The sequence below is a fragment of the Mercenaria mercenaria genome, unplaced genomic scaffold, assembly GCF_021730395.1.
Source record: "Mercenaria mercenaria strain notata unplaced genomic scaffold, MADL_Memer_1 contig_3895, whole genome shotgun sequence".
NCBI classification, from domain to species: domain Eukaryota; kingdom Metazoa; phylum Mollusca; class Bivalvia; order Venerida; family Veneridae; genus Mercenaria; species Mercenaria mercenaria.
In genome coordinates, this window is record NW_026462079.1 from 8053 (window position 1) to 35142 (window position 27090).

The 27090-nt window shown below is 34.4% G+C and overlaps 1 protein-coding gene across 1 annotated transcript; it reads left to right on the top strand.

Moving 5' to 3' along the window:
• Positions 1-1670: 1670 nt before the first annotated feature.
• LOC128553500 (uncharacterized) lies at positions 1671-24100 on the top strand (the record flags this gene model as incomplete). Its single annotated transcript, XM_053534679.1, has 5 exons — positions 1671-1749; positions 2213-4591; positions 7659-7913; positions 21485-21760; positions 23970-24100. Coding segments are annotated over 2 exons (2442 nt in total), but the record flags the coding sequence as incomplete, so codon positions are not given.
• Between the last annotated feature and the right edge of the window lie 2990 nt (positions 24101-27090).

The window sequence follows — 27090 nt, forward strand, 5'->3', positions numbered from 1 at the left end:
TGTATGTGTACACATGCTTAGCCGCTCTAAACCGTTTCATGACATGTAGTAAAACATGCTACTTGCAAGTTTTAATCAGATTGCCTGAGTCAAAGAAATCTAAAGTCCTTTGTACGCGTAAATATTTTACATACTTTCATTCTTCAATCCATTCGGAGGCATATCTCAGGAAAGATTTGAAAGATTTCAATAAAACATGATAGAATATCAGCTACTATAGAGCATTCTAGCAAAAATACTAATGTTCTTGTCACTTTTGGGGGTGTTGTAACAGGGGCGAAAACGTGTGTTAACCCCAGGTTCCTATCTCAAAAGTCAAGGTCATATTTAGATGTCAAAGATCACTTTAGAGCTTATCCGGGCTGTAACTTTGCCATGCATAGAGCAATATTTTTCATTCAGCATAAATGTCTGTCTCAATGAAACGGAGCGCGCAAATTCCAGACACCTACCTCAAAGGTCAAAGTCTAACTTTGAGGTCCAATGTCGTTTTAGAGATTGTCCGCGCCATTACTTTGAAATGCATAAAACACTCTTTATTGTTTAGCATTAATGTTTGTCTCAATGAGACAAAGCGTCACGCCAAACCACAGGCCCCTTTCTCAAAAGTCAAGGTCACACTTTGAGGTCAAATGTCATACATGAATAAGATCTTAAGCTAAAACTTTGACATGCATTGACCAATCTTCTTTATCTGGCAGATCCCTTACCGTGGATTTGCAATTCTTTCATAGCTTCACCTTGTTGTTCCAATAAATAGCTTATTTTGTAACCTTTTATTATTTGCCATATATAAAATCCATCACCACTTTTCTATGGTACAACATGGATGCAAATGTTTAGGTGTATTTTAACCTATCTATACCTGGTAAAGATGTTTTTGTGGACTGACTTAGAAACATTTTTTTTGTGTTAATGATTCTTTCTGTTAATTTACTTATATATATATATATATATACCAAATAGTGTTTTTATTTCATTATTTGTCTGTCCAGAGTCATATTAAGGGCATGTTTGAAGAATGGCTATAAAACTTGGTAACAATATTAATTTTGATATTGATATGTGACACTGCAAGTTTCAGTGAAATATTTTGAAAACATATTAGTTATAGCCCTTAGTACTTATATTTAATACATGAGATATTTCTTTGCAAATTTAATGAAATTCCAAGTCCTTTTTGTTATAGAATATCGTGTCCAAACTTACAGTACATTTTGTATATATATAGTTTTCTTAGAATTTTATGTACGGTAGGCGTTCTGGTCAATGGGGTCAAGATCAAACTGCAGTTACTAGAAACTGAACAGAACCTTCAGTAAGGAATAGGGTACTGCAACCTAAGCTGGATTATAGCAAATGTTCATGAAGATCGTGGATTTAGTTGTATTTTGGGTTGTTAGGATCTAGGTTTAGATCATTGTTACTAAAATAAAAAGCATGGTTTCCTCTCAATAATTAAGGCTAGGAATGAGGTAAGCAGAATAAACCTTGTACATATGTATCTTAAAAAGAGATAAATGACTTTGGTTGCATTTCGGTAGCTTGAGTCAAGGTCATTGTTCATAACTTAATACATGTATATAAAGATGATTTTCTATCAATAATTTAGTAAGAAATGATAACTTTCAAGAAGACCTAAATTTAATTATATTTAAGTATTTTTATAGGCAGAGAATGTATTGTCAAGAGTGGAACCTTTACCCAATTCGGCAGGGGATACCAGTTCACTGTTCACTGACATTGCTCGTATTTAGAAAAAAAAACAATATGTTTTATTAACTACAAAATAAAACAAACACAAGTATCAAACAGGGAATGCCACGCACCAAAAACGCAGCCTCCCCCAAACGAAACCCACAGCACGCAAACGTGCAAACGTGCACACCACAAACACACACGCACGCACGCACGCACGCACGCACACACACACACACGCGCGCGCACACACACACACACACACACACACACACACAAAGCCAACACATGAGGACAAAACGAACATTAATGTAGCGACGTCAATTGAATTGTTTTAATCTAGCTCCAGATACTGAATATGTTAAATGCAGCGAATATATTGTGAGGTAAGACATTTCGTCTTCTCATTAACAGTCATTGCATGAATAAGGAAATAAGATGTGTTAACCTTGTCCTAGAATTATTGACCGAATTTTCTCTGTTTAATTTCGTATTTCATTTTATCCTATTTCAGTTCCAGATCAAGTGGCTCATGATCCTTACAAACAGCTGTTATATATAAAAGCTATACGAACGGGAAAAGAAAGAGAAAATACTCTTCGCATTAATATCGTCGGTAATTACTCGCAAGGTAAAACGTCTTTAGCAAACAGATTGATTGGAAGGTCGTGCGAAGGAGTCACAACTACAAACGGTATAGAAGTCAACAGATACAAATGTCCAATATCTGGTGATGGAAACTTTACACTAAAAGCGTTAGAAAATAAAAGTCAAGAATTTGGTATTCGGATTGCGACTGTAGCCCGTTCAAAAGAAATAACAAAAACATTGGAAAGGCAAGAAACAAATTTAGAAGAATGCGATCGTTCAGAGCAAAAAATAACCAGACATGAAATTTCACAACCACCAAAGCAACGAATCGAGACACTATTCAGTTGTTCCAAGGAAGCTGTACAAGATATTGTCAAGCATTCTTCAATGAAAATACCTGAGGCTAGAAAGAAAAAACGTATGGCAATGTCTTCTGAAGAGTTAGTAACATTTTCTGAAACAATAGAAAAGCAAAAACACACACCACCAAAATTTATTGATATATGGGACTTTGGGGGTCAATACATATATCATGCAACTCATACGTTATTTCACAGCAGTACAGCGTTATACCTGTTAGTTTTTGACTTGACAAAACCTTTGGATACCATTGTGAGGGACGAAGAGTTTCCGGGAGAGACGGAAGATAGGAATATGGAATATTTTGCAAGATTTTGGTTAGAATCAATTAATGCATACGTTGGTTCAGGTCCACAAGTTATACTTGTTGGTACGCACAAAGACAAACTTGAGGGATATGATCCATCAGGAAAAGAGTATTTTGAAAAAGTAAGATGTTTATTTGACAATACTGAGCTTCTGACGCATATCCAGAAGGAACAGTTTGCTGTTGATAATTATGCTATTTCAGATCCTGGCATTTCAGACCTCCTTGAATTGATCTCAAAGAAGCATGAAGAGCTAGCAGAGCCTATCGAGGTTCCTGCACGTTGGATACCACTAGAAAAAGCTCTAAGGGAATGGCAGGCGTCCAAAATAATCTCACTTCAAGACGTGATAGAGCTAGACAAAGAAAATAAGTATCCTTTGCAAGATGAAGAGCAGATAAAACTCTTTCTTCACTATCATCATGAAAAAGGCACATTTTTCTTCTACGATGAAGGCAGTTTTGTTTGTCTTGATCCAAAGTACTTGATAGATGCTTTTAAATGCGTAATTACTTCAGAACATTTCTACAAAAATGACCCTGAGATTCGTCCTCTTTGGCAAACTTTGTCAAAGGAAGGCCGACTATCGCATCGTCTTATTGACAAGGTGTGGTCAAACAGTGGTCCGGATTTCATGAAACATAAAGATGCTCTTCTTGGATTTTTGAAGAAACAAAACATTATAGCAGAAGTAGTAGAATACAACGCAAAGTCGAAAGAAAAGAAGCAACAAGATTGGTTCATTGTTCCAAGTTTACTCAAGAACCATAGCTCGAATGAGAAAATGAATTGTTTTCTCAATTTGAAAAAGCAATCACAAGTTAGATTTTCGATGAAGTTTGACAAACCATCAAGTGTGCATATGATCTACACTAAAATCCTCGCTGCGGCCCTTGGAATCATGCCCGTAGTAAACTGTCGCGATAAACAGTTGTTATTTGAAAACGTTTGTATTTTGAAACTCCGTAGAAACCATGCAGGAATTTTAGAGAAGAGGACAGACAGTGGGACAATAGAACTAAGAGTTGTAAATTTACTGCCCAAATCAGTTGAAAGTCACTGTGCTGGCGAGTTTAGACGTTTTGTTGAATCTGTCGTTCTGAATGAATTCAGAAGAGTGAATTATCACAAGGGAGGAAAGGACAAAATGTTTTCATCTGCCTACAGATGCAATCATGCGGATCACGGCCCAAACGGAGGTAGTCGGTTAACTTATTTTGAAGAAGATGAGGATGTATTTTGCCCAGATAACGTCACCCATGAAAGCTTTGACTACAAAAGGGCAAAAGAATGGTTTTCTGAAAACACAATTGGGGAAGTGTTTCCGAATATGCAGTTAACAGAAAAGACCCTCAGTAAGTTGGCTCAGTTTGCTATTGGGGAAAACTGGCATCTACTGGGACCTGAACTTTACATTAACAGAGCCGAAATCGATCATATTGTAGAACAACACAAAAGCATTGAGATGCAAATCTATAAAATGCTTCTGAAATGGAAAGACAGATCGACAGACAAAGCGACGTTGGATATGTTAGTTGAAGCGATAAAGAAATGTCCAGGCGTGAGCATTTACTGGGATGAAATAAAAAACATTAGAGACAAATATCTAAGAGAATAGAAAAAGCAAACAACTGGTAAGAACTTATTCTTACAGATTTTACCGAAATTTTTACCAAGTTCTTTAATTTTGATATATGATTGTAATCTAGACAGTATCATATTGCCATACATATTGGAAATTTTAATCGTATTTATTTTAACAAAATAAATATACAAGTATTGACAGCATTACTAAAAGGCTAGTTACACACAGTTGTGGTAAAGATTTGCAACATGTTTATAACCACCGAGTTAGCATTGAATTTATATATGACACTAAAAATTGATAAAATGAATATAAGTTTTAAATATTGGTACATAGACAAGAAAAAAATATGATTTTCTTCGCTATTTTGTAAGCGCAACAACAGGGTACTCACTCCTACAAAATATGTTTGGTAATTTAATAGGATACCTTGCACCACTCGTATGTCAGTGGTCAATTTCACAGCACCCACATTAAATGAATTTTCAGATAAAAGATTGCCTAAAAGTGTAAATGAGTCGCCTTAACATGCTTGTGCGTCATGACATTGTTTTTGTCTATGATGACCATTATTTTAATGCTGTCAGACAGCTAACTATGGAATGAAAATATGAAAGATGCAGTTATTGATTCCTAAAAAGACAGATTTAATGAAGTGTCTATAACAAGTATGACAGGTCTTACACGCCATATCAACAAAATGTTATCTTTATATATAAATAAATCAAATAGTCGCACCAATTATTAACCTTGTTCCAGGCATACGAAATTGAAATGTTAATATATAAGCACACAGTTTAGAAGATTTAGGCTCTGAGGAATCACTTGTATTTAAACAGTCGATCTGTGTAATTTATAAGATGTGTATTTAGTATGACACAAGCTTCCAAATGGCACGAACATAGCCGTTAATGAACAATCGTATTTGTTAATAGATGAAGATGGCATTGCTTTGATTTGGGCTGTTAATGTTGTAAACATGAACAAAATACAAACGGATATGAAGCTGCGGCTGCCAGTTTATACTCGAATGCAAAACAATATATCTCGGCTTGTGACAAAAGTAAGGTGGACAGTACAGGCATATCACAGGCGAATAAAAATGTGAATGTTCTTCGATCATGTCATTCACCATGATTTCCTTCACATTCTCGGTTCCTTATATAGAATTCTGATAGTCGCCATGAATGTCTTTCGACCACTACTAGTACAAACCAATTAGAATGGCGTACCTCTTGCTAATGGTATGTTTCTAAGTCGGCATTGACCCGCAATCACCTATTTAATCAGAATTGAAAAGGGTCATCTCTCAAGCCTATTGATGCTATGGTTGCTATCCCTGACTTCCCAAGGCTAGATCCGCAACAACTCCAGGCTTTTACATTTTGCAGTTATCAGTTGCTGTGCACATATTACCTCTTTGTTGTGTTATGTAGGCCTTGTCCGCCAAAATGAACAATCTTCAGTTCAGTTTTCTCATAAGAAAGAACATGAAGTAATAATGCAGACAGAAAAATGAAAAAATAAACAAATAAAAATATAAAACATATATAAACAATAGTATTAAAAAAACTTTAAAAAACCTCATCACTGGTGACGTACGCGTCGCGAGGAGGGCATGCAGTAGATTGCCTGGTGTGTTGCTAATATTTAACAGCAAAAATTTGCCAAACTACTGCAACAAACAATCAGGATAAGCCAAATTGAACGAAAATTCAACGAATAATAATGTTTTCACAGTATTTGATTCTCTTACTACTATACCCCCACCCCCTTGCATCAACACAAGAGTTACAGAAAATGTTTATTATTGATATCTATATTTATTATACCTCTCATTTCCCTACAATGACAAAATCCAATTACACGAGAAAGAGATATTGACTTTCGAAAACATTTTCAATCTTTTTGAAACGTGAACAAGCGAAAATGACTGTCGGTCATGTGACCGCGCTGATATTTTGAATGTCATATAATGGCAATTTACTGCGTCAACATTTTAGCCAGGTGACTTCTTTCCTTGTACAAATATAGTATTGACTTCATTATTCAATATGTACACAGGCGATTACCGCGCTAAAGGCACGGGGAAGGTGCAATGTTGTATAAAGACAACTAGCTTTTTTATAATGACATGTACATAACAAGGTACGTGATTCGATTTAGAGCAAAAAATAACCGTTTTACGAAACAATTATTGAAAATTTAACCTTTAGAAATAAGCATTTGTAATTAGATATTTATTTCCGAGTAGTTTATTTTTCACTCTTCGAGTATGCAAGTAGTATAGACAATGTCCGAAATCCTTTAATCGAACATACATTAGTACAATATGTCGTTCGTATCAGCAGTTTCTCTAGGACCGTATTAAATAAAGCGAAGGTTTGAGCCGGGGATGCTTATTTCATTACTCTCATGAACAGACAGATGTTATTATTGAGTCTGTTATTATGTTGCTTTGCTGCGTTCTGTGCTCACAAAGGATCTTTTCACACATTTTAGTAATCTGTACATTTCAAGTATTGATTGGAAACCAAAGAGGACAGTAGAAATAATGGAAATAGAAAGAATAGTTTATGTTTCTTCAATGTGAGTTTTACATAGGCAATAAAAATGAAGTATGATAAATAAAAAATGAGCAAAATATTTCCTGTATGTTCAGGTCAGGAGATTTTTAAATGACCTTCAGCGTAAATATTAAGCGCTGTGTTCTCTTTAACATAATCTGGTTTGAATGACGTCTCTCTATGTATAGATTGAAATATCAAGCATTAAAAGGTCAATGATAGTATTGCAGGATAAATCTCTAGGTATGCAGGTGTTATAAAGTAAAAAACAAATAATCATAGGACAGATCATCATAAAGTCCTTGCATGATTATATTGTTATGTTGATATAATTATATTCTGTTAAAGAATAATGTCAAAGATTATCTAATACTCAAGGAATGTGATAAAGTATATAAATCATTTGCCCTTACTTTTCAATGAGATTAAAACACAAAAATTCATCCATAAAAAGGAAATATGTCACGATACAATAACGATGATATTATTTACTTTTGCACCGTTGAGGCATGCACGTAGGTTTACTCAGATATTTTTTATGTTTTGTAGATCTTATTCAGCCACTATCAAACAAGACTGTTCAAGTCAATCAGACATTGACGTTGGAGTGTGAAATAACTTCGTCTAATGTCTTATTCACGTGGTTTAAAGGCGACGAACCTATCACACAAGATGGTCGTAAAAGGATATCGTCAAATAAGGGCATTCACCAACTTGCTATTAAAGATGTGAAAATAGAGGATACTGGGAAATACGCATTACAATTTGTCGAGTCTAAAACAGAATGTATCGTTAAAATCGTAGGTAAGAAATATATGCCATATTCATATTTAACATGCTGTTAAATGATTAGCAGTTAGCCCTGTATGATCTAGCGAAATGGGACCAAATAATAATAATTAACTCACTTGATAACTATTTGCTATTTCGAAATCAAGATCGATTATTGATGTTTCGCCTTTTCGCTGAAATAATCACCTAGTCATTGTTTTCAATTTCTGACTTAAATTTAACAATATTCAAACGTTTGTTCTTCCCAAACACATGAAAGGCAAGTTCATACGAAAGAGTTAGACTATCGACGAGCATTTCTGAATATCGTTCGAGTCATTGCATATACATATTATCGAATATGTCAAGGATGTATGGACGTCCATGCCTGGTCATAGTATTTGTACAAAAATGGTACATATCTTATCCGAGAAAATGAAAATATAATCAACTTCTTTACAACCTTGCTTACATGTTTTTACATTTACATGATTTTATAACCATATATCTATTTATGAAATATACGCACGACTCAAATGAAACGAAAAATTTGTTAAGACTCTCTTTACGAAATTTAGTCAGAATGTTTGGCATGATGATCCCAATGTCGAGTTTGAAACTTGGTTATGTGGGGCTAATTACTAGATCAGTAGGCCAGATCGAAGAAAATGTTGTTAATACTCTAGAGGCTACAGTTTAAGTTTGAATGAGAATTGGTAAGATTGTTCTTGATAACCTCTAGGTCAAGTTCGAATCTGCGGTATTATTATTTTTTTATTATAATTATTATTATTATTATCATTATTATTATTATTATCATTTGCCACATTTTTGAATCCCTCTTTTCATCTCTGAAATAAGCTTTCAAAAGCGCTGTACAAATTGCATATAACAGAATGATACTGACTCAGAATACAACATGAAAATATAATAAAAATATAAGCATTAAGATTACCCCAGGAAGTTAGTTTGACTATAGCATTATTTATACTAAATATTAATTAGAACAATAAACAACAGTAAAATAACTTTTGTTGAACAATCTTTCAACAGCTTGCTTTCCAGTGCAAAGTTTCAAAGTTCTTAATGAAAAACTTTGTTTTAAATGATCTTTTGAAAACATCCTAACATTTAGCGTATCTAATGGTAGCCGGAATGGTCTGTGGGCCAGTTTCTGAAAGTCCTCTAGTTTTTCGATTTCGTAACCCAGAAATTAGGCAAAGGTTCATCCACTTCAGCCATTAATACATTCATTCCGGGATTGTTTAAGACCGGATGTCGCTTTCTACCGTATGTCAAATAAAAATTTTACACATTTTCGTAAACCTTGTGTATGAAAAATGCGGAATTCTCTCTCTTTGAAAGTATTGTTGGCTACACACGAATTCTTAACAGATTGTTTCAATACTGACTTTCAGATATATGAGTTTTGCTTATGTAACTGTTCTAAATCAATTAAAGCTTCACTGTAACAAAGTTTTCCAAATTTTGACGATTTCTACCAAAATTTAGGGGTCAAAATACCCCACCCACCCGAGCTACATTTTTGCCATTTTAAATAACTCATAAAATTATCAAAATTACTATATTTTTTAATAAGACATCATCAAATAATTGTGTTAAGATTCACAATTTTATATATTTTCATGAGAAAATATGAAATATTGCAATCACTTTAGGTTATAAACAACGTGCATGCAAATGTAATACATATAAATCACATGCTGTTTCTCAATAAATCAAGCCTATTTGTGTTTCATTCAGAAAGGTTTTGGGTACCAATAATTTTCTTCTATTTAGATGTCAAAGTAAGCTTACATGTATAATTTTAACCTTTATTTGATAAGATACTTTAAAATGTAACATACGTAACAGCCGCCACTCAAATTTCCACCTTGAAGAATTAGCAACATTGAAAATACTCCAGCAATTGCATTTGTATGCTTTTAATTAAATAAACTATGCACACATGACCGTTATAATTTTGTTGGACTTAACCCTGTAACTATTCTCAATTATAGGATGTCGACAAACTACAGTAAAACAACGGTGCCTCTTTCAGCATCACTGTAAAGATAGCATAGATTTAATAGCATTTTATGGATTCTGCTTCAAAAGATAGCATATTGATAATTAACAATAGACTTGGTTACAGTTTGTACGCAGTCTGAATATTTTTTGTCTTTCATTCAAAATAAATACAGAACGTGAGGGTAGCTTAGAATCAAATGTACGTTACCTAGGTTTTAGTTTATACTTATTTGTTATAGCTCGATTGTAATGAAAGCTTCAAGCCTTTTGAAACCACTCTTTGAGTCCGCTTCCTGGAGAAACCAATACTGGTGCCATATGAGAGGTCATGGTCGTGATCCTAGTGAGGCTCGAAACCAGAACCACTGGATTGAGCGGCCGGCACCTTATCCACTAGACCACCTCTCCTACCTAGGTTTTAAAGGTCACCTATTCAATTTATATTTCGTATATAATTATTCTAGGCTAATACATAAATCATGCTTACTGGCATCGCAAAGCACCAACTCAGTCAGTTTTTACAGCATTACAAAGATGAAATGAATAATATATTATGAAACATACGTTACCAAGATTACACAGAACATTAAGTAATATTAAAGCTACATTAAGTAACATTAAAGCTATTATAGTTTTGGGGTTTCGATGGACTTAGGCGGTTTCAAGACAGAGGATTTTATATTTTAATGCGTTGTTTTGATATTCACGGAAGGTAAGATTGTATTCATCACTGAAATTATCGGTTTATATGCATTATGTGTTCATAGTTGCTGATATAATTCCTGAAGTAAATAAACACGGCACATTTTGAACTTATGGAGCATCATACATATACAGTACAACATGGGTACATGTAGTGAAACAAATGACACTTTTTGTAAAACATGCTTTTTAAAATAGTTCTGTTTCTGACCATGATGATTTTCAAATATCACTTAAAATGTGGGACGGAATTACTGAACTACGAATTCATATTACATTCCCTTAACGGAAACATAGATAAGACTCCTTGTTCATATCCTGATTGTGGTATCATTATTGTCAGTTCTGCGTTCTTACTAAAATTCAATATTCTATTTTCAAAACTATTAACAAATACAAAGAAACTAGTTTGTTCAAAAATTGGTGTATTTCAGCTGTTACATTTAGATTACCTTGGTATGTAACTGTGTTTCAACCATTAAGTCTAGTTACTACCTTAATCTAATTTCGGTAACGTATGTTTCAGAACTACACAAGAGGACACATTATATCACCTATGTACACCATATGACAGAAATATACTCTAAATTTTGATATGAGAGGTTGCGTGGAAGTCACTTTTCGGTATCAGTATCAGAATAAGTTCATCATACACGTATAAATGCATATGTACATACTTACAGAGTCTGTACTATTTGCTTGGAAAACGCCAGTGGTAATTTGATATCTTCATGACATATCTGTAAAAACTCTTTTTAGTTAAGTGCTTTATTCCGTAGTAAAATCATTAAGCTACATCCTAAAAGGGATTGAAACATACGTTACTTTAAATATTAATTACAACAATACCAATAATTATTGCTCATACAACCAAATAAAAATACAGATACGATACACGACTTTTTGATTCCAGGACTTGCTCAATTTATAGCTGCGAAGCTCTGTACTACCTGTTCATTATGTCAAGCAAATGCATGACTACAGATATATTCATAACAGTTTGGCACTAGGATTTTGTTGACTGATGTATGATATATCTGACTATTTCTATTTCAAACAAAACAGATAAAACTTTCAAGCACAACCTAAAGGTACATCAATGTATATGCATCTTAAATTGCTTTGATAGGTTTAGAACTGTATATGTTCATTTCTAGGATACACTGAATATGTAACATCTATCAGGCAGCCATTCTGATACAAATTAATATTACATTTTCGCTACATTCAAAATCCTTTGAATGAAAATTGAGAGTAACATGTTTAGTTTTAAAAGAAATAAAAGCAGTATTTAAATCATATTACTATTATGTCTTTTATGGTACGCATTTTGAAAATGGCGCCATCTTGATTAAAACAATAGAAGTAGTTCATATTGGTAACGTAGTTTTCAATTGAACATTATAAATCCTTTAAAATGTTTAAAAAGACATAAGTGTTTGTACAATGATCTTTTTCACTACCTCAGAAGAAAGTGACAATTTCATGATATGTTCCATTCTCCATTTCTCATTATTCCACTAGGATACACTGTATACGTAACATCTATCAGGCAGCCATTCTGATACAAATTAATATTACATTTTAGCTACATTCAAAATCCTTTGAATGAAAATTGAGAGTAACATGTTTAGTTTTAAAAGAAATAAAAGCAGTATTTAAATCATATTACTATTATGTCTTTTATGGTACGCATTTTGAAAATGGCGCCATCTTGATTAAAACAATAGAAGTAGTTCATATTGGTAACGTAGTTTTCAATTGAACATTATAAATCCTTTAAAATGTTTAAAAAGACATACGTGTTTGTACAATGATCTTTTTCACTACCTCAGAAGAAAGTGACAATTTCATGATATGTTCCATTCTCCTTTTCTCATTATTCCACTAGGATACACTGTATACGTAACATCTATCAGGCAGCCATTCTGATACAAATTAATATTACATTTTAACTACATTCAAAATCCTTTGAATGAAAATTGAGAGTAACATGTTTAGATTTAAAAGAAATAAAAGCAGTATTTAAATCATATTACTGTTATGTCTTTTATGGTACGCATTTTAAAATGGCGCCATCTTGATTAAAACAATAGAAGTAGTTCATATTGGTAACGTAGTTTTCAGTTGAAATTATTTTAACTTCTATTACAGCAATGATTACTTAAATCTTATCCATATGTATGTTTGCAAACTTACTTTTGGCGACCAGTTTGAAAATGACAGGACAGTATCTTTATTAGATTGATCTGGATAACCAAACTTCAATCCTTGGAAACTTATTTGGTTTGTTTTATAATACTGAATATCTAAACAGTAGTAGCTCATCAATATTTGTACATGTAGCCGATTTCAGGTGGTCATTTTGTGAGCGGTAAAATCCTCTGTAACATGTTTCAATCAGTATCAAGTGATTCGTGTTATAGTTTTGACTTTTAAAGAGCTACGCCTCTTTCATATGTGCATGTGTGATCAAATTTAAAGCAGTTATTTGGAAATTTGGAAAGTGGTGGCCGTCTAAATTTGTATAGTCTGCGTAACTAAATAACCTAATTTGTTGGTAGTTTAACAAACATAAATTTTGGGTGATTTAATAACTACGTACAAAATGACTACTAAGAAGACCTAAGCTAGAAGAGAACTAAAGTCATCAAAATATAAAAACTTTTGTTGCATTAACTCATATGTATAATAATTTTGGATTAATTTGAAATAGCTGTCATCTTGAATAAAGACTTATATTGCTGGATCTGCTTCCATTTTGATGTTCTCCATAGGGAACTTCCATAAAACGTTTGCGGTCGTTTTAGTTTTTGCAATACTTTCATCATTTTTATTGCACTAGCAAAGAATAGGTCTGTCAGTATGCAATTCGCCCAGAAATAAAACATAAACCATAGGTTTAGCCAACTGATATTAAAGTGTAAAGGTGTCTGAAATTTTAGTTAATTATTCATTCATTTCGTTTTCATTACTGTAAACGTTAGGATTCTGTTCCTTTATAAAGGATTAAAAGTTCTAAAGATTTCCCGCATAAATATATGTACTAATGTGGTGGGTGGGGTACATCAACCCCTACTTTTTACATTTTATTCAGTATATAATACATATCGTAGCATTCTTTGACAACAAAAGTAAATTATTGATTATTTCAGACATTAAAAGATAAGATTTGTTATAAGAAATGTCGCATAAATGTCTCTTTTACCATCCAAATCGGCGATATCCCTATGCAATGCTAAATCGTATTTATTAGACACCAACGTTTTTAAAATCGTCATTAAATTTTACTGACATGTCGCTCAGACCGACATCTACCCTTAAAAATTTCCTGAATGATAGTATAACATCATGGTATAGCTCAACCTTTGCCTAATTTCTGGGTTACGACTTTCAAATTTTTTGGCCTTGGCCCACGGACCAGAAGAGCATTCCATAATTTTATTGCAGATTCCTTTTGTGACAGATGGTAGCACTGCTTCTAAGCATTCTTTCAAAAGCCCTGTCGAAATGGAATCAAGCTGACATGATTTACTTGAAGATTTTGGGTTTCTTTCACTTCATCCATTTAGACAGGAGTAAATTCAATATTTTCTCTATTTGCGTGTTCTGAACTGCCTCAATGGTAACCGCACCGGTTTGTAATTCTGTTTCTTACTTAATTTTATTTCTTATTGCATTAATTTTATCGATGAAGAAGTTGCTGAAATTTTGCGCTAGGTTTTTTGAAGACTAAGATGTTGCAGGACGACCTCCTCTTTTCTACCCAGAATATTATTTTCACTTTGAATTAAATAGAAAAAGTGGAAACTCCATAAATTCGCTCGACATGACAAAAAAGAAAAGGTTGCAGGCTGGGTTTGATTGAGCCCACCCTCTAGCCCTGTGTTGAGTAAAACTCAACATTAACACATGCTACAAGTACAAAAATCAATTTAGAAACATCCGCAGATGTATTCATACGGCGGTGCAATGGAACCTTCAATGATACACTAGCGTGTAAATCCATGAAAAACGGCGAATATCCCCAGTTAAAATAATAGGTTTGCTCTAAACCAGATAACAATGGGCAGAACTAAACAAACTAAAATGTAGAAAGATCTGAGGTTATGAAACCTCAATATCACAGGACCTGCCAAAAGACAAACTTAAAAAGCAGGCACCATATCCAATGGGTGATTATGCAATAAGGCTGAAATTTTCAAGCTGATAAACTAAACCGTGCCAATAACACGACATTAAAGAAGATCTAAAAGTAATAGCCCTGATAAGGACTCTATCTTTTCATAAAAGAAGTTAACATTTAAACGTTCAGTTCAAATGTCTGGCTTCGTGTAGTTCTTCATCATACCATAGTTATGTCGGTCCAAGCACTATTGTTTCTGTAAGCAAATGGGCGTGCTTGTAAATACGGAATTCCGTTACGGCCATCGCCTTTGAATGTGTTGATCTGAAACGCAATACTCGATAGTACGATGATGAAAACACGAAATCACGAAACTACTATAATGAAAACGCAACAACACGATGATAATAACTAAGATAACGAAAACGCGATAATAAGATATTACGTTGATGATAATGTGATATACTATCGCGTTTTCTTTATCGTAGTATCGTAATTTCGGGTAGTCATCATCGTACTATCGCGTTATCACCATCGTACTGTCACGTTATCACAATCGTACTGTCGCGTTATCGGCTTCGTACTGTCTCGTTATCACTTTCGTACTTTCGCGTTATCATTATCGCACCATCGCCTTCCGGTGCACATATGCGTGCTCATAATTAACAGATTAAAAGTTATGCTTTTAGAACTACCGCTCCCGCTCTCACGATATGGCAATATGCAGATTCGAACGCGGGTCCTCGTGTGTGAAAATCATGATTTTTGTTGATGATCTTACAATAGCTACAGCTGTCAGTTAGCCAAAAGCAACATAATTCACTATTTACAGTGAATGAATTTAAGGAAGCGATGCGTGTGGGATGTTGAACTAGTTCAAAAGGTTGTGAAAATATAATTTGACTGCATTTCTTATTCCTGTAAAATCATAAATAAAATTTCTGATTAGAGGGATGTTAACTCTGTCACTTTGGTTGTAAACCGCTTTACTTTTTATTTTGACATGTGAAAGTTGAAAATGAAATGCTATCAAATTTTGCAGAAAATCACCAGACGTTGATGCATTTAAGTGGAAGTTTGTGTCATGCAAACTGCATAAAATATTCTTTGAATGTTTGCAATGCTCCGATTTCGGTGTGGTTATGTGTCGTATGGAATTCAACATCGATAACTTCAGTTTTACAGAACATGCATTTGCTTCAATTTTATTTTCAGTGTAGAAATAAAAGCCATCATATTTATGAAACTATTCATCAACATATTTGTGAAAATATTCATGTAAACAAAAAACCGCTATGATCATGGTACAATATGACATTCTCTTTTGTTGTTGTTAATCTTGTACTACATAAAGCGATTGACCTGCAGAGTGTTAACTAAATAACCTATTTGTTTTAAGCTGAAAAACCAATGATCAAGCAACAGAAATCATTTTGAATTTAAATAGTTCTTATATAACAAGATAAATAGAAACTAGAACACATTGGAGGGGGAATTCGTCTATGCGCATGGGCATCGGAAGGCGATAGAACGATGATGATAACGCGACAAAACGATGATGAACACGCGACAATACGATGGCGATAGCACGATGATGATAACGCGACAGTACGATAGTGATAACAAGATAGTACGATGGTGATAACGCAATAGTACGATAATAGAATTGCGAAATCGCGATACTACGATAACTAAAAAGCGGTGATACGATCGTGTTTTCGTTATCTTTGTATCGCGTTATCGTCATCGTGTTGTCGCGTTTTCGTTATCGTAGTTTCGTGATTTCACAGCGAGATGGTCGCGTGATATCTTCCCATCAGAATTAGATAGTCCTGGTCAGTATACTTCTATATTTGATACAAAGTTGTCAGTGTCTCTTTTGTAAAGCACACCCAAAGTATGTACTGCGACATGTGTTGGACCAAATGTTTCTAGACAGCTTTTGAACTTGGAAGCATCACGATCTGCAGGTATGTCCGGATGAAAGTTAAGTCACCGACTTACTTTTGGCTTATATCGTATTATAAAAAGAAAACAGAGGCAATGCATGCTCAATGAAGTCATTAGAATTGAAACCGTTCTTTTTATAATGGTGGTCTATATATGACTGAAAGACGCAAGATGTTCATATTTAAAGCAATGATTCAATCAAAATGCTCCAACGTTGAGAAGTGTCAGTCACTGGAAGATGTCTAAATTTTGTCTAATTGGGTCGTGTTGGGTCAAAATCTAGGTCACCAGGTCAAATGATAGGAAAAGTTTGTTTACGCGTTAGAGACTATATTCATGACCTTACCTTTATCAGAGTTGGTCAGAATGTTTATTTTGATAATCTCCAAGCCAAGTTTGAAACTAGGTAAATAGGCCAGATCAAAGGAAACTCTTTTCAACATTCGAGATATCACATTTTAGGTTTGAAACCGACAAAGAATTGAAAGGTATATGAGTGATTGATTCAATATTTCATACATTTATCAAGCTCAGTGAGAGGAAGGGCAGTAACTGAGAACATTGACTCTAGCTAGCCGCATTTTTTATAAAATCCCTTTGTGTTAAATCTTTGTCCAGAGCATCTCCAGAGCATCTCACATATAAGAGATGCTTTGTTCAATCTTTAAATTCTTCTAGAACACATTTAGGAGGAGTGTATTAACTAAGAATGGCGCTTTTTAGAACTACCTCCTCCCCTCACTTTGGATATTTGTTTCGGGGAACATCCATTGGTTTTACCGACTGCATTGTTTAAATATTTCAGCAGCTGTTTCCAACGTTTCCGTCAAAATATTTGGTCAGATACATCCTTTAAGTTGCCCTTTTTCAGTTATGTTCAAATTGTTCCGCTTGGTCTCTTTAAACGTTGTTAGGTCCTCTCAGAAACTTTTAACACGTTTCATTTGGTCTCTTTTAATGGTCGCCAGAACCAGAAGTACAAAAAAACAACATTAAACGACAATCTTTCATGAACCACTCCATGGACCATCACTAATCTTGTTTTGTGACATCCCGTTAATGCCGTTCAAATTTCTGCCCTTCGTTCCGTATGAGGCCAAGTGGAGTCAGAAACTATTTTAATAGACCAGTTCAAAGAAAAATCTTGTTGAATACTTTAAAAAATATTTTTTATATGAAACTACTTACCCGATTTCAAAACAATTTCAGACAAATGGTCCTTGTGTGACCCTCTAGAGAAATGTTCCAGTTATTTCGATTTATCAAAAGACAAGGCCACCCGGATACGTTGTCATTTTTCCCTACTATATGTATTTTGTGGAAACTTTAAAAATCTTTTTATAGCAAACTGATGCTCTGAATTTCAAATAATGCCACATATATGGTCCTTGTGTGACCCTCTACCAAGAGTGTTAAGATAATTTCGATCGTCAGAAAACATGGTTGCCAGAGGGTGTGGTCATGTCTTCCCTTTCTTTATATGTTGTTGTTTGATTTTTTATCAGAAACATCAGGCCCAATTTCAAATTCTTTGTCAGAAACTGCTAGCCCTTTACAAAGATTGTACAAATATACTGTTGCATGATAATTTCACAGGCATTGCCCTTGCATAATTATCTTCCAAAACTATCTTGTTTTGCTGCTATATTTTTTTACCTTAGTTTGTACGTACATTGTCGTATTACCTTTTCACGAGGAATTAAATAGAATTGCAGTTTCCTTGACGAGCTAAATCAAGCCTTACTCGAGCTCAGCAAGGATCAGAAATTCGTTGACCTGCCGTACATATCTGAATTTCAATTGAAAACGGTGTCAAACCCAAAACAAACGAACGGAAACTTGTCGGAAAGATTCGTTTACTTTTCAGTTTAGGAGTGTCAAAGCGACAGTGTCTCTGGAGTACGTTCTACCTTAATCTCGCAATTTTCACCTTGAGTTTTACTTGTCGTGTCGTAGGTTTCGTTTTGGGGAGGCTGCGATTTTGGTACGTGGCATTCCCTGTTTGATATTTGTCTTTGTTTTTTTTCTTTTACTTGTCATGTCGTGATCTGACCCTTTGTCTGCTCCTCTGTAAGTTAAGGATATCCTCAATTGTCTTGGGATTGCAATGTATGGTATGTCGTAACCATGGCAGGAGATTTCCCTGTTACCTTGTGAAAGTTTCGTTGCAAGAAAACTGTTGCGCCTATCACTAGTCATCATACAGTTCACCGTTCTCATTCATGTTTCTTAGACCCTCTTTGTCCATATTCAATTTTCTCTCTACCTGCCTAAGCGGTTTCTCCAGTGTGCGTCCTCATTCCATTTCACAATTTGTAACAATGTTTGGAGAAATACAGTTGCATGAACATAGTCTGCGTCATACCTGCGTCCGTTGAATTTTTCAGTAGCGTTGATTTTCTGTATCACATTTTTATATGAAACTACTTACCCGATTTCAAAACAATTTCAGACAAATGGTCCTTGTGTGACCCTCTAGAGAAATGTTCCAGTTATTTCGATTTATCAAAAGACAAGGCCACCCGGATACGTTGTCATTTTTCCCTACTATATGTATTTTGTGGAAACTTTAAAAATCTTTTTATAGCAAACTGATGCTCTGAATTTCAAATAATGCCACATATATGGTCCTTGTGTGACCCTCTACCAAGAGTGTTAAGATAATTTCGATCGTCAGAAAACATGGTTGCCAGAGGGTGTGGTCATGTCTTCCCTTTCTTTATATGTTGTTGTTTGATTTTTTATCAGAAACATCAGGCCCAATTTCAAATTCTTTGTCAGAAACTGCTAGCCCTTTACAAAGATTGTACAAATATACTGTTGCATGATAATTTCACAGGCATTGCCCTTGCATAATTATCTTCCAAAACTATCTTGTTTTGCTGCTATATTTTTTTACCTTAGTTTGTACGTACATTGTCGTATTACCTTTTCACGAGGAATTAAATAGAATTGCAGTTTCCTTGACGAGCTAAATCAAGCCTTACTCGAGCTCAGCAAGGATCAGAAATTCGTTGACCTGCCGTACATATCTGAATTTCAATTGAAAACGGTGTCAAACCCAAAACAAACGAACGGAAACTTGTCGGAAAGATTCGTTTACTTTTCAGTTTAGGAGTGTCAAAGCGACAGTGTCTCTGGAGTACGTTCTACCTTAATCTCGCAATTTTCACCTTGAGTTTTACTTGTCGTGTCGTAGGTTTCGTTTTGGGGAGGCTGCGATTTTGGTACGTGGCATTCCCTGTTTGATATTTGTCTTTGTTTTTTTTTTTTTACTTGTCATGTCGTGATCTGACCCTTTGTCTGCTCCTCTGTAAGTTAAGGATATCCTCAATTGTCTTGGGATTGCAATGTATGGTATGTCGTAACCATGGCAGGAGATTTCCATGTTACCTTGTGAAAGTTTCGTTGCAAGAAAACTGTTGCGCCTATCACTAGTCATCATACAGTTCACCGTTCTCATTCATGTTTCTTAGACCCTCTTTGTCCATATTCAATTTTCTCTCTACCTGCCTAAGCGGTTTCTCCAGTGTGCGTCCTCATTCCATTTCACAATTTGTAACAATGTTTGGAGAAATACAGTTGCATGAACATAGTCTGCGTCATACCTGCGTCCGTTGAATTTTTCAGTAGCGTTGATTTTCTGTATCACATTTTTGTTTTATATGATAGGGGAGCTAGCCCTACGCACCACATTCCTGCTTTTTCAACCCTGAATAGGACCGCAACATTATGGTATTAGGATAGAAATTTATCATCTATTTGTTTTGAGGTAATAAAATAATTCCTTTTTGATTATGAATTCGTTTGGCGAAAACCAACAAAAACGTCCAACTGGAATTTAAGGAAAGTAGCCACTCATTAAGCACTCCACATGGAAATATGTACACAGTGGCTGAGCACACGTCAGCACAAGTCTATGCAATAGTAATACCGATAGTAAGAAACAGACAAAAACATGTATAAAGACTGAACTCAATAGGGTAACATAGTTTTGTTTGGAAATATTTGACTCCAGACGTCTTCTTATTCAAAGTCTACTATGAACTTATTTAGCTAGAAAAAACCCTTATCGTGCAGAAATAATTGTTTTCAATTGTTGATTTCCTGTTTAGTTAAACATGTTGTATAAGTTGTAATTACTTGCTATTACATGTATTAAACGATTATATTTACATAATTCTTCGCTTGTCCGAATAATTTGGAGAATATAAATCTATCATGTCAGTATGCTACTGACATTTTTTAAGCAGCCCCTGTAGAGGAGATCAGATATTCTTGTCATTTTAAAATGTTATTTTTCTTAGTGATAGCAAGTCGCTTTAAACTGTTTTCTTATTATTCCAAAATCTGATCCTTCCCACTGGTAACCCAACTCTACAACAGTGAATTTACAGCTTTAGTGCAAAGTCGGCATCAGGTAAAATATAACATCCTTTCGTAGTATTTCGTAATCCATTTTCATTTAATTGACTAATTCGTAAACATAGCAAACAGGGATTTCAGATAACTAATTTATGCTTTGCTTTTTTTTTCCTGTCAACGACTGGCGCATCATTTAAAGTTACATTTGTGATAAGAGTATACTTTGTGAATAAAACGCGCCGCAACAAAACGTTCCCTAAACAGTTTACGAAAACATCATCTTACACAGTTTCAAAGTATGTAATGATCAATACCTTGAGCCTTAGGATTTTTGTTTTTTACAAAAAGACAAGCACCTACTTAAAAAGAAATTTTGTTCCACCAAGGCGTATAATTCAGCATTTGCAAAAACCTGCTTTATAATTTTCAGACCCATATGGGAATTTGAAGTTCGTTAAAGAACTCATAGATATAGAAGTAAGAGATACAAATATCCCTGTAACATTTACCTGCGAACTCAATACAAGCGAAGCCCAGGTGGAATGGTACTACCGTAATCAACTTTTACATCAGTCAAACAAGTATACAATAACAGTGGATGGATCTGTTCATATGCTGACTATAGAGAATGTTTCAGAGAGGGATGAAGGCAAATACATGGTATTAGCAAACGGACATATGTCTGAAGCTGAACTCTACATCGAAGGTACAACCTCCTATTTTTACTTTGTTTTTCGTGAGAAACATATCTTGCCGTGAATACACTACTATTGTTGCATAATACCACAGTCACACATACGGCGCGGATAGCTACGTTTAGCTACGGATAGAAACGTAGTAATCCGTATCGATCCGTACCTGAGCCGAACGGATTGGTACGGATTGTTACGGGTTACTACTTTAAGGTACGGCTCAGGTGTATACTACTTTTTGGCGGCTAAATAAATAAAATAGATGCCACTTAAATGAGCAGATTCGTTTATAGGCAAAAAGCATTTCATCATTTTTTCAAATAACCATTTATGGTCCAGGCCTTTAGACAAATATAAAGAATAGTTCGGTCCCTATAACCATTAGCACTTGTCTTTGATAAAGATTTTTTATCAACTGAAATATGTAGATATGTTTACAGTGTCTATCCTGCTTAAAAGGCAGACAATAAACTTGTATTTACCTCATTTTTAGTTCTTGCTGTATCACACAATCAATTGTTCATTTAAGAGGCATATTGAATACTTTTAGTCGATACTTATTGCATTTGAAATATTGCTTCTCAGAGCAAGTTTTGTGTGATAATAAGCATATATGGCTAACTTGAAAAATTCAAGCTGCAAATCTCAGCATGACATAACTGAGGTTAGAAACTGTGTGTAAAAATCAGTAACTACAGCTTTCTTTGCTTTATAATCTGTCCATTATTAGTAAATATCTTTTATCTTGATACTCCCTGAAGCGGGAAGTTTATTGTTGAAACCTTGTCTGTCCGTCCGTCCGTCTGTCTGTTGGTCACACTTTTTGTGCGAAGCATACCTCAGAATGCATTGGTGGTGATAAGTTGTAACTTTACACAATGATAGATCTCATTGAGTGGAGGTGCATGATAAAGAACCATCTCTCTGTTCTTCTTTTTTTGAATTATCTCCCTTTTTGTCCAGAGTCTTAAACTATGAAAGAAAATCTTTGTCCAGAGCATCTCTCTTTAATTATTAGTGACACTTTCTTCAAACTTTAAATTCTGAGCACACTGAGTGCGAGTGTAGTAACTAAGAAACATAACTCTACATGACCTTGTTTTTGGATTTGCAACTTTTTAGATATTTGCTTCCAGGATCATCCATCGGTGGTACTGGTGGTCTTGTTTAAATATCACGCTGCATTCAGCAGCAGTTTCTAACGTTTGCATGATTCATTCACCTAGTCGAATTTAAGTCTTTTTGTGTCATTTCTATAAATAACCCTAATTTTCGGAATGCCTTTGAAATTAGATTTATAAGCATTCTATGTTAAGTTGTACATGTAACACAAAATATATTACTTTTTAAAACGTTTGCGATTTGTTAAAAGCAAAATTTTATAAAAAAAAACAATATGCAATATTTCTTATACCAGTTTATGCAAAAAGATAGAAATGCAGTAATTTAGAGATGAACAATATAACCTCCTTCAAAACAAAGCTTAGCATTATGCAGCTATCTTCAAAATCGTTCTACTTATCACCAGTGAACGATATGAAATGAAATGTATACGAATTATTTTGCAATATTTTGGGGCTATCACAGGAATAGTTGAGTTGTCCATCCATAGGTTAGTTATATTCAAAGTGATACGGAGTTAGAAAAAAACATCAATCGGTCAGTGTATAAACTATTTTAGATTTGTACTTTCTTCGAACTTTGCAACTTAATATAAAACTGATTATTAAAATATAAAGGCAAGGTAATATTAAAAAAACAAATATATGAGATATAAAGGTCTCATTATCTCGGATTAAAAAAGCCCCACTTTGTTAGCTAGTCAATGTCACAGTCAAAAAACAAAGACAAATATCAAACAGGGAATGCCACGTACCAAAATCGCAGCCTCCCCAAAACGAAACCTACAGCACGCAGACGTACACAACAAACATACACACACATACACGCGCACACACACAAAGCCAACACACGAGGACAATACGAACAAAGTCACCTCAGGCATAGGAACGTTTCAGCTGCGTAGGAACATGCTTAGATAATATATTTCCAATATTCTGTTAAGATATAAATATGCGAGATGCTTTAAACATTCTTAATGAACCTATTCCTTGGCATGCATTTTAAAATGTGTCTCTTGCATATTCAGATGTGGATACAAGATTTTTGAAGGCTGTACAAATAAAGTTTACATAAACGATATTTTGTAATTACTCTTTTCAGAAACTGAAGAAGAAAGATACCTGGTGGAACAACTAAAAAACATACGGGAAGGTTAGATTTATATACGTACCTTATGTAATAAGTTTTCAGTGGCAAAATTTTATAAGTCAGTTTGTTAGTCCATTTCCGAAGATACCGTGTTACATAAAAGAGGTATAGAATTAGATTAACACAATAAATAAATTGCAATGTTTATAACATACATCGGAAGTAACTGTTTCCAGTTGTTGACTTCCTGATTAATACTATATTTTGTATAATTTGTAGAAACCCTGCTATAATTACAGAATAACTTTGACAAATATTGTGTAAACATGCAATCAAGGTCCATCGTTTGAACGAATAATTCGGATAATATAAATTTATCAAGTCAGCATGCTGCTGAAATTCTTATAAGCAGTCCCTTCAGAGGAGATCAGGAATTCCTGCCATTTTAAATGCTAATTTTGTCTCAGAAACAGCAAGTGTTTTTTTATTGTTTTTCCTATTGATAAAAAACCGGTCCCTTCCCGCTGGGTACCATATCTCTAAAACAGTGAATTTACTGCATTAGTGCAAAGTCGGCATCAGGTAAAATACAACATCTTTTCTTAATATTTCGTAACCCAGTTTCATCTTTTAAATTGACTAATTTGTAAACACAGCAAACAGGGATTTCAGATAACTAATTTATGCTTTGCGTTTTCTTCCTTTGAACAAGTGGAGCATCTTTTAAAGTTACATTTGTGATAAGATCATACTTTGTGAATAAAATCGCGCTACAACAATATTTTCGAAAACATCATCTTGCACAGCTGTTTCAAAGTATGTCACTGATCAATACTTTAATACTACAAATATAAAGAATAGTTCGGTCCCTATAACCATAAGCACTTGTCTTTGGTGGAGACCTTTTATAAACTGAAATATGTAGATATGCTAACAGTGTCTAAACTGTACTTAAAAAGCAGACATTAATTTTATATTTAGCTCATTTTTCAGTTTTTGTTGTATCACAATCAATTGGTCTTTATTTAAAAGGTATATTAAGTACATCTAGAAAAGCAACACTTGGTCTATAGTCAATATTTTAACGTAATATTTGACAAGAAAACGCACTTACTTGATTATTGTTTGTTTAGGTTTGGATGATAGTCAGGTTTCTACACGATTTTGCAATAATACTACACAAAATTCAAATATACATGTACAAGGAAAGTATGAAAGAAAGAGGGTAAAAACGTTGCCTTTCTAAATGTACTGGGCATATATTGAACATTCTTAGCCAATACTTACTGATTCTAAGGTATTGGACACCTAATAGTAATGTTTAAAGAATGGCATTTGACTGGTATATTTATAAGGTTGAACGTGTTTCGCTCTGTGTTGCACTTTTTAAACACCTTTTACCGAGACGGTTTTTTAGCTCACCTGAGCAAAAGCAATGCTCAGGTGAGTTTTTGTGATCGCTCGATGTCCGGCGTCCGTCGTCTGTCTGTCGTCTGTCAATATTTAGCTTGTGTATGCGATAGAGGCTGTATTTTTCAACTGATCTTCATGAAATTTGGTTAGAATGATAACCTTAATAAAATCTAGGTCGAGTTTGAAAATGGGTAATCTTGAGTCAAAAACTATGTCACTAGGTTAAATCAAAGAAAAACCTTGTGTATACGATGGAGGCTTTATTTTTCAATTGATCTTCATGAATTTTAATTAGAATAATTACCTTCATAAAATCTAGGCCAAGTTTGAAAATGGGTCATGTTGGGTCAAAAACAAGGTCACTAGGTCAAATTAAAAAAAACCTGGTGTATGCAATAGAGGCTGTATTTTTCAATTGATCTTCATCAATTTTGGTCAGAATGATATCCTTGATAAAACTAAGTTGAGTTCGAATATGGGTCATCTGGTATCAAAAAGTAGGTACTAGGTCAAATCAAAGAAAAAAAAAATGTGTATGTGATAGAGGCTGTAATTTTCAGTTGATCTTCATGAAATTTAGTCAGAATGATTGCCTTAATAAGATATAAGTTGAATTTGAATATGTCATCTTGGGTCAAATCAAAGAAATACCTTGTGTATGCGATAGAGGCCATATTTTTCAATTGATCTTCATGAAATTTAGTCAAAATGATTGCCTTGATGACATCTAGGATAAGTATACAAATTGGTTTATCTGGGATCAAAAACTAGGTCACTAGGTCAAATCAAAGAAAAACCTTTTGTATGCGATAGAAGCTGTATTTTTCAGTCGATCTTCATGAAGTTTTCATAGAATGATTGCTTTGAAGAAATCTAGGTCAAAGTTGAATATGGATCTCCTGAGGTTAAAAACTAGATCACTAGGTCAGATAAAATATTGTGTATGCAATAGAGGCTGTATTTTTCAATTGATTTTCATGAAATTTGGTCAGAATGATTGCCTTGATAAAGTGTAGAAAAAAACAAAGACAAATATCAAACAGGGAATGCCACGTACCAAAATCGCAGCCTCCCCAAAACGAAATCTACAGCACGCAGACGTGCACACCACAAACACACACACACACACACACACGCGCGCGCACACACACAAAGCCAACACACGAGGACAAAACGAACAAACAAAGGAACACAGTGGGGCACCGCCTTGGAACGGTCAGTGGCAAAAACACCACTGGGGAGCTTAAACCGGTTTATGGTGCGCACCTAACCTCACTCTTACCCCCACCATATTCCAAAGACACGGGACAGTGTAAATAAAAGTAATCCCCTCCAGGTGAATCTCTAACACACGTAATGGAAACTAATGGAAAATAGGTCGAGTTTGAATATGGGCCATCTGAAGTTAAAAACATAGGTCACTAGGTCAGATCTAAGAAAATACTTGTATAAACTCAAGAGACCACATTTTTAGTCCAGTATTAATGAAAACTGGCCAAAATATTTGTTTCCATGAAATCACTAGGTCAAACATGTTTACAGTGTTATGGTGTGTTTCTCAGGTAAGCGGCCTAGGGCCATCTTGGCCCTCTTGTTTTGTAAATTTTGTATAATTCGTGATATTTCCACAAGCTCAAGTAGAGACAAATCTCAAAGCGTTTGCCATTAGCCAAAACGTTTGCAGAGAATTTATTTTACCATTAATTTTGATAAAAGAAAC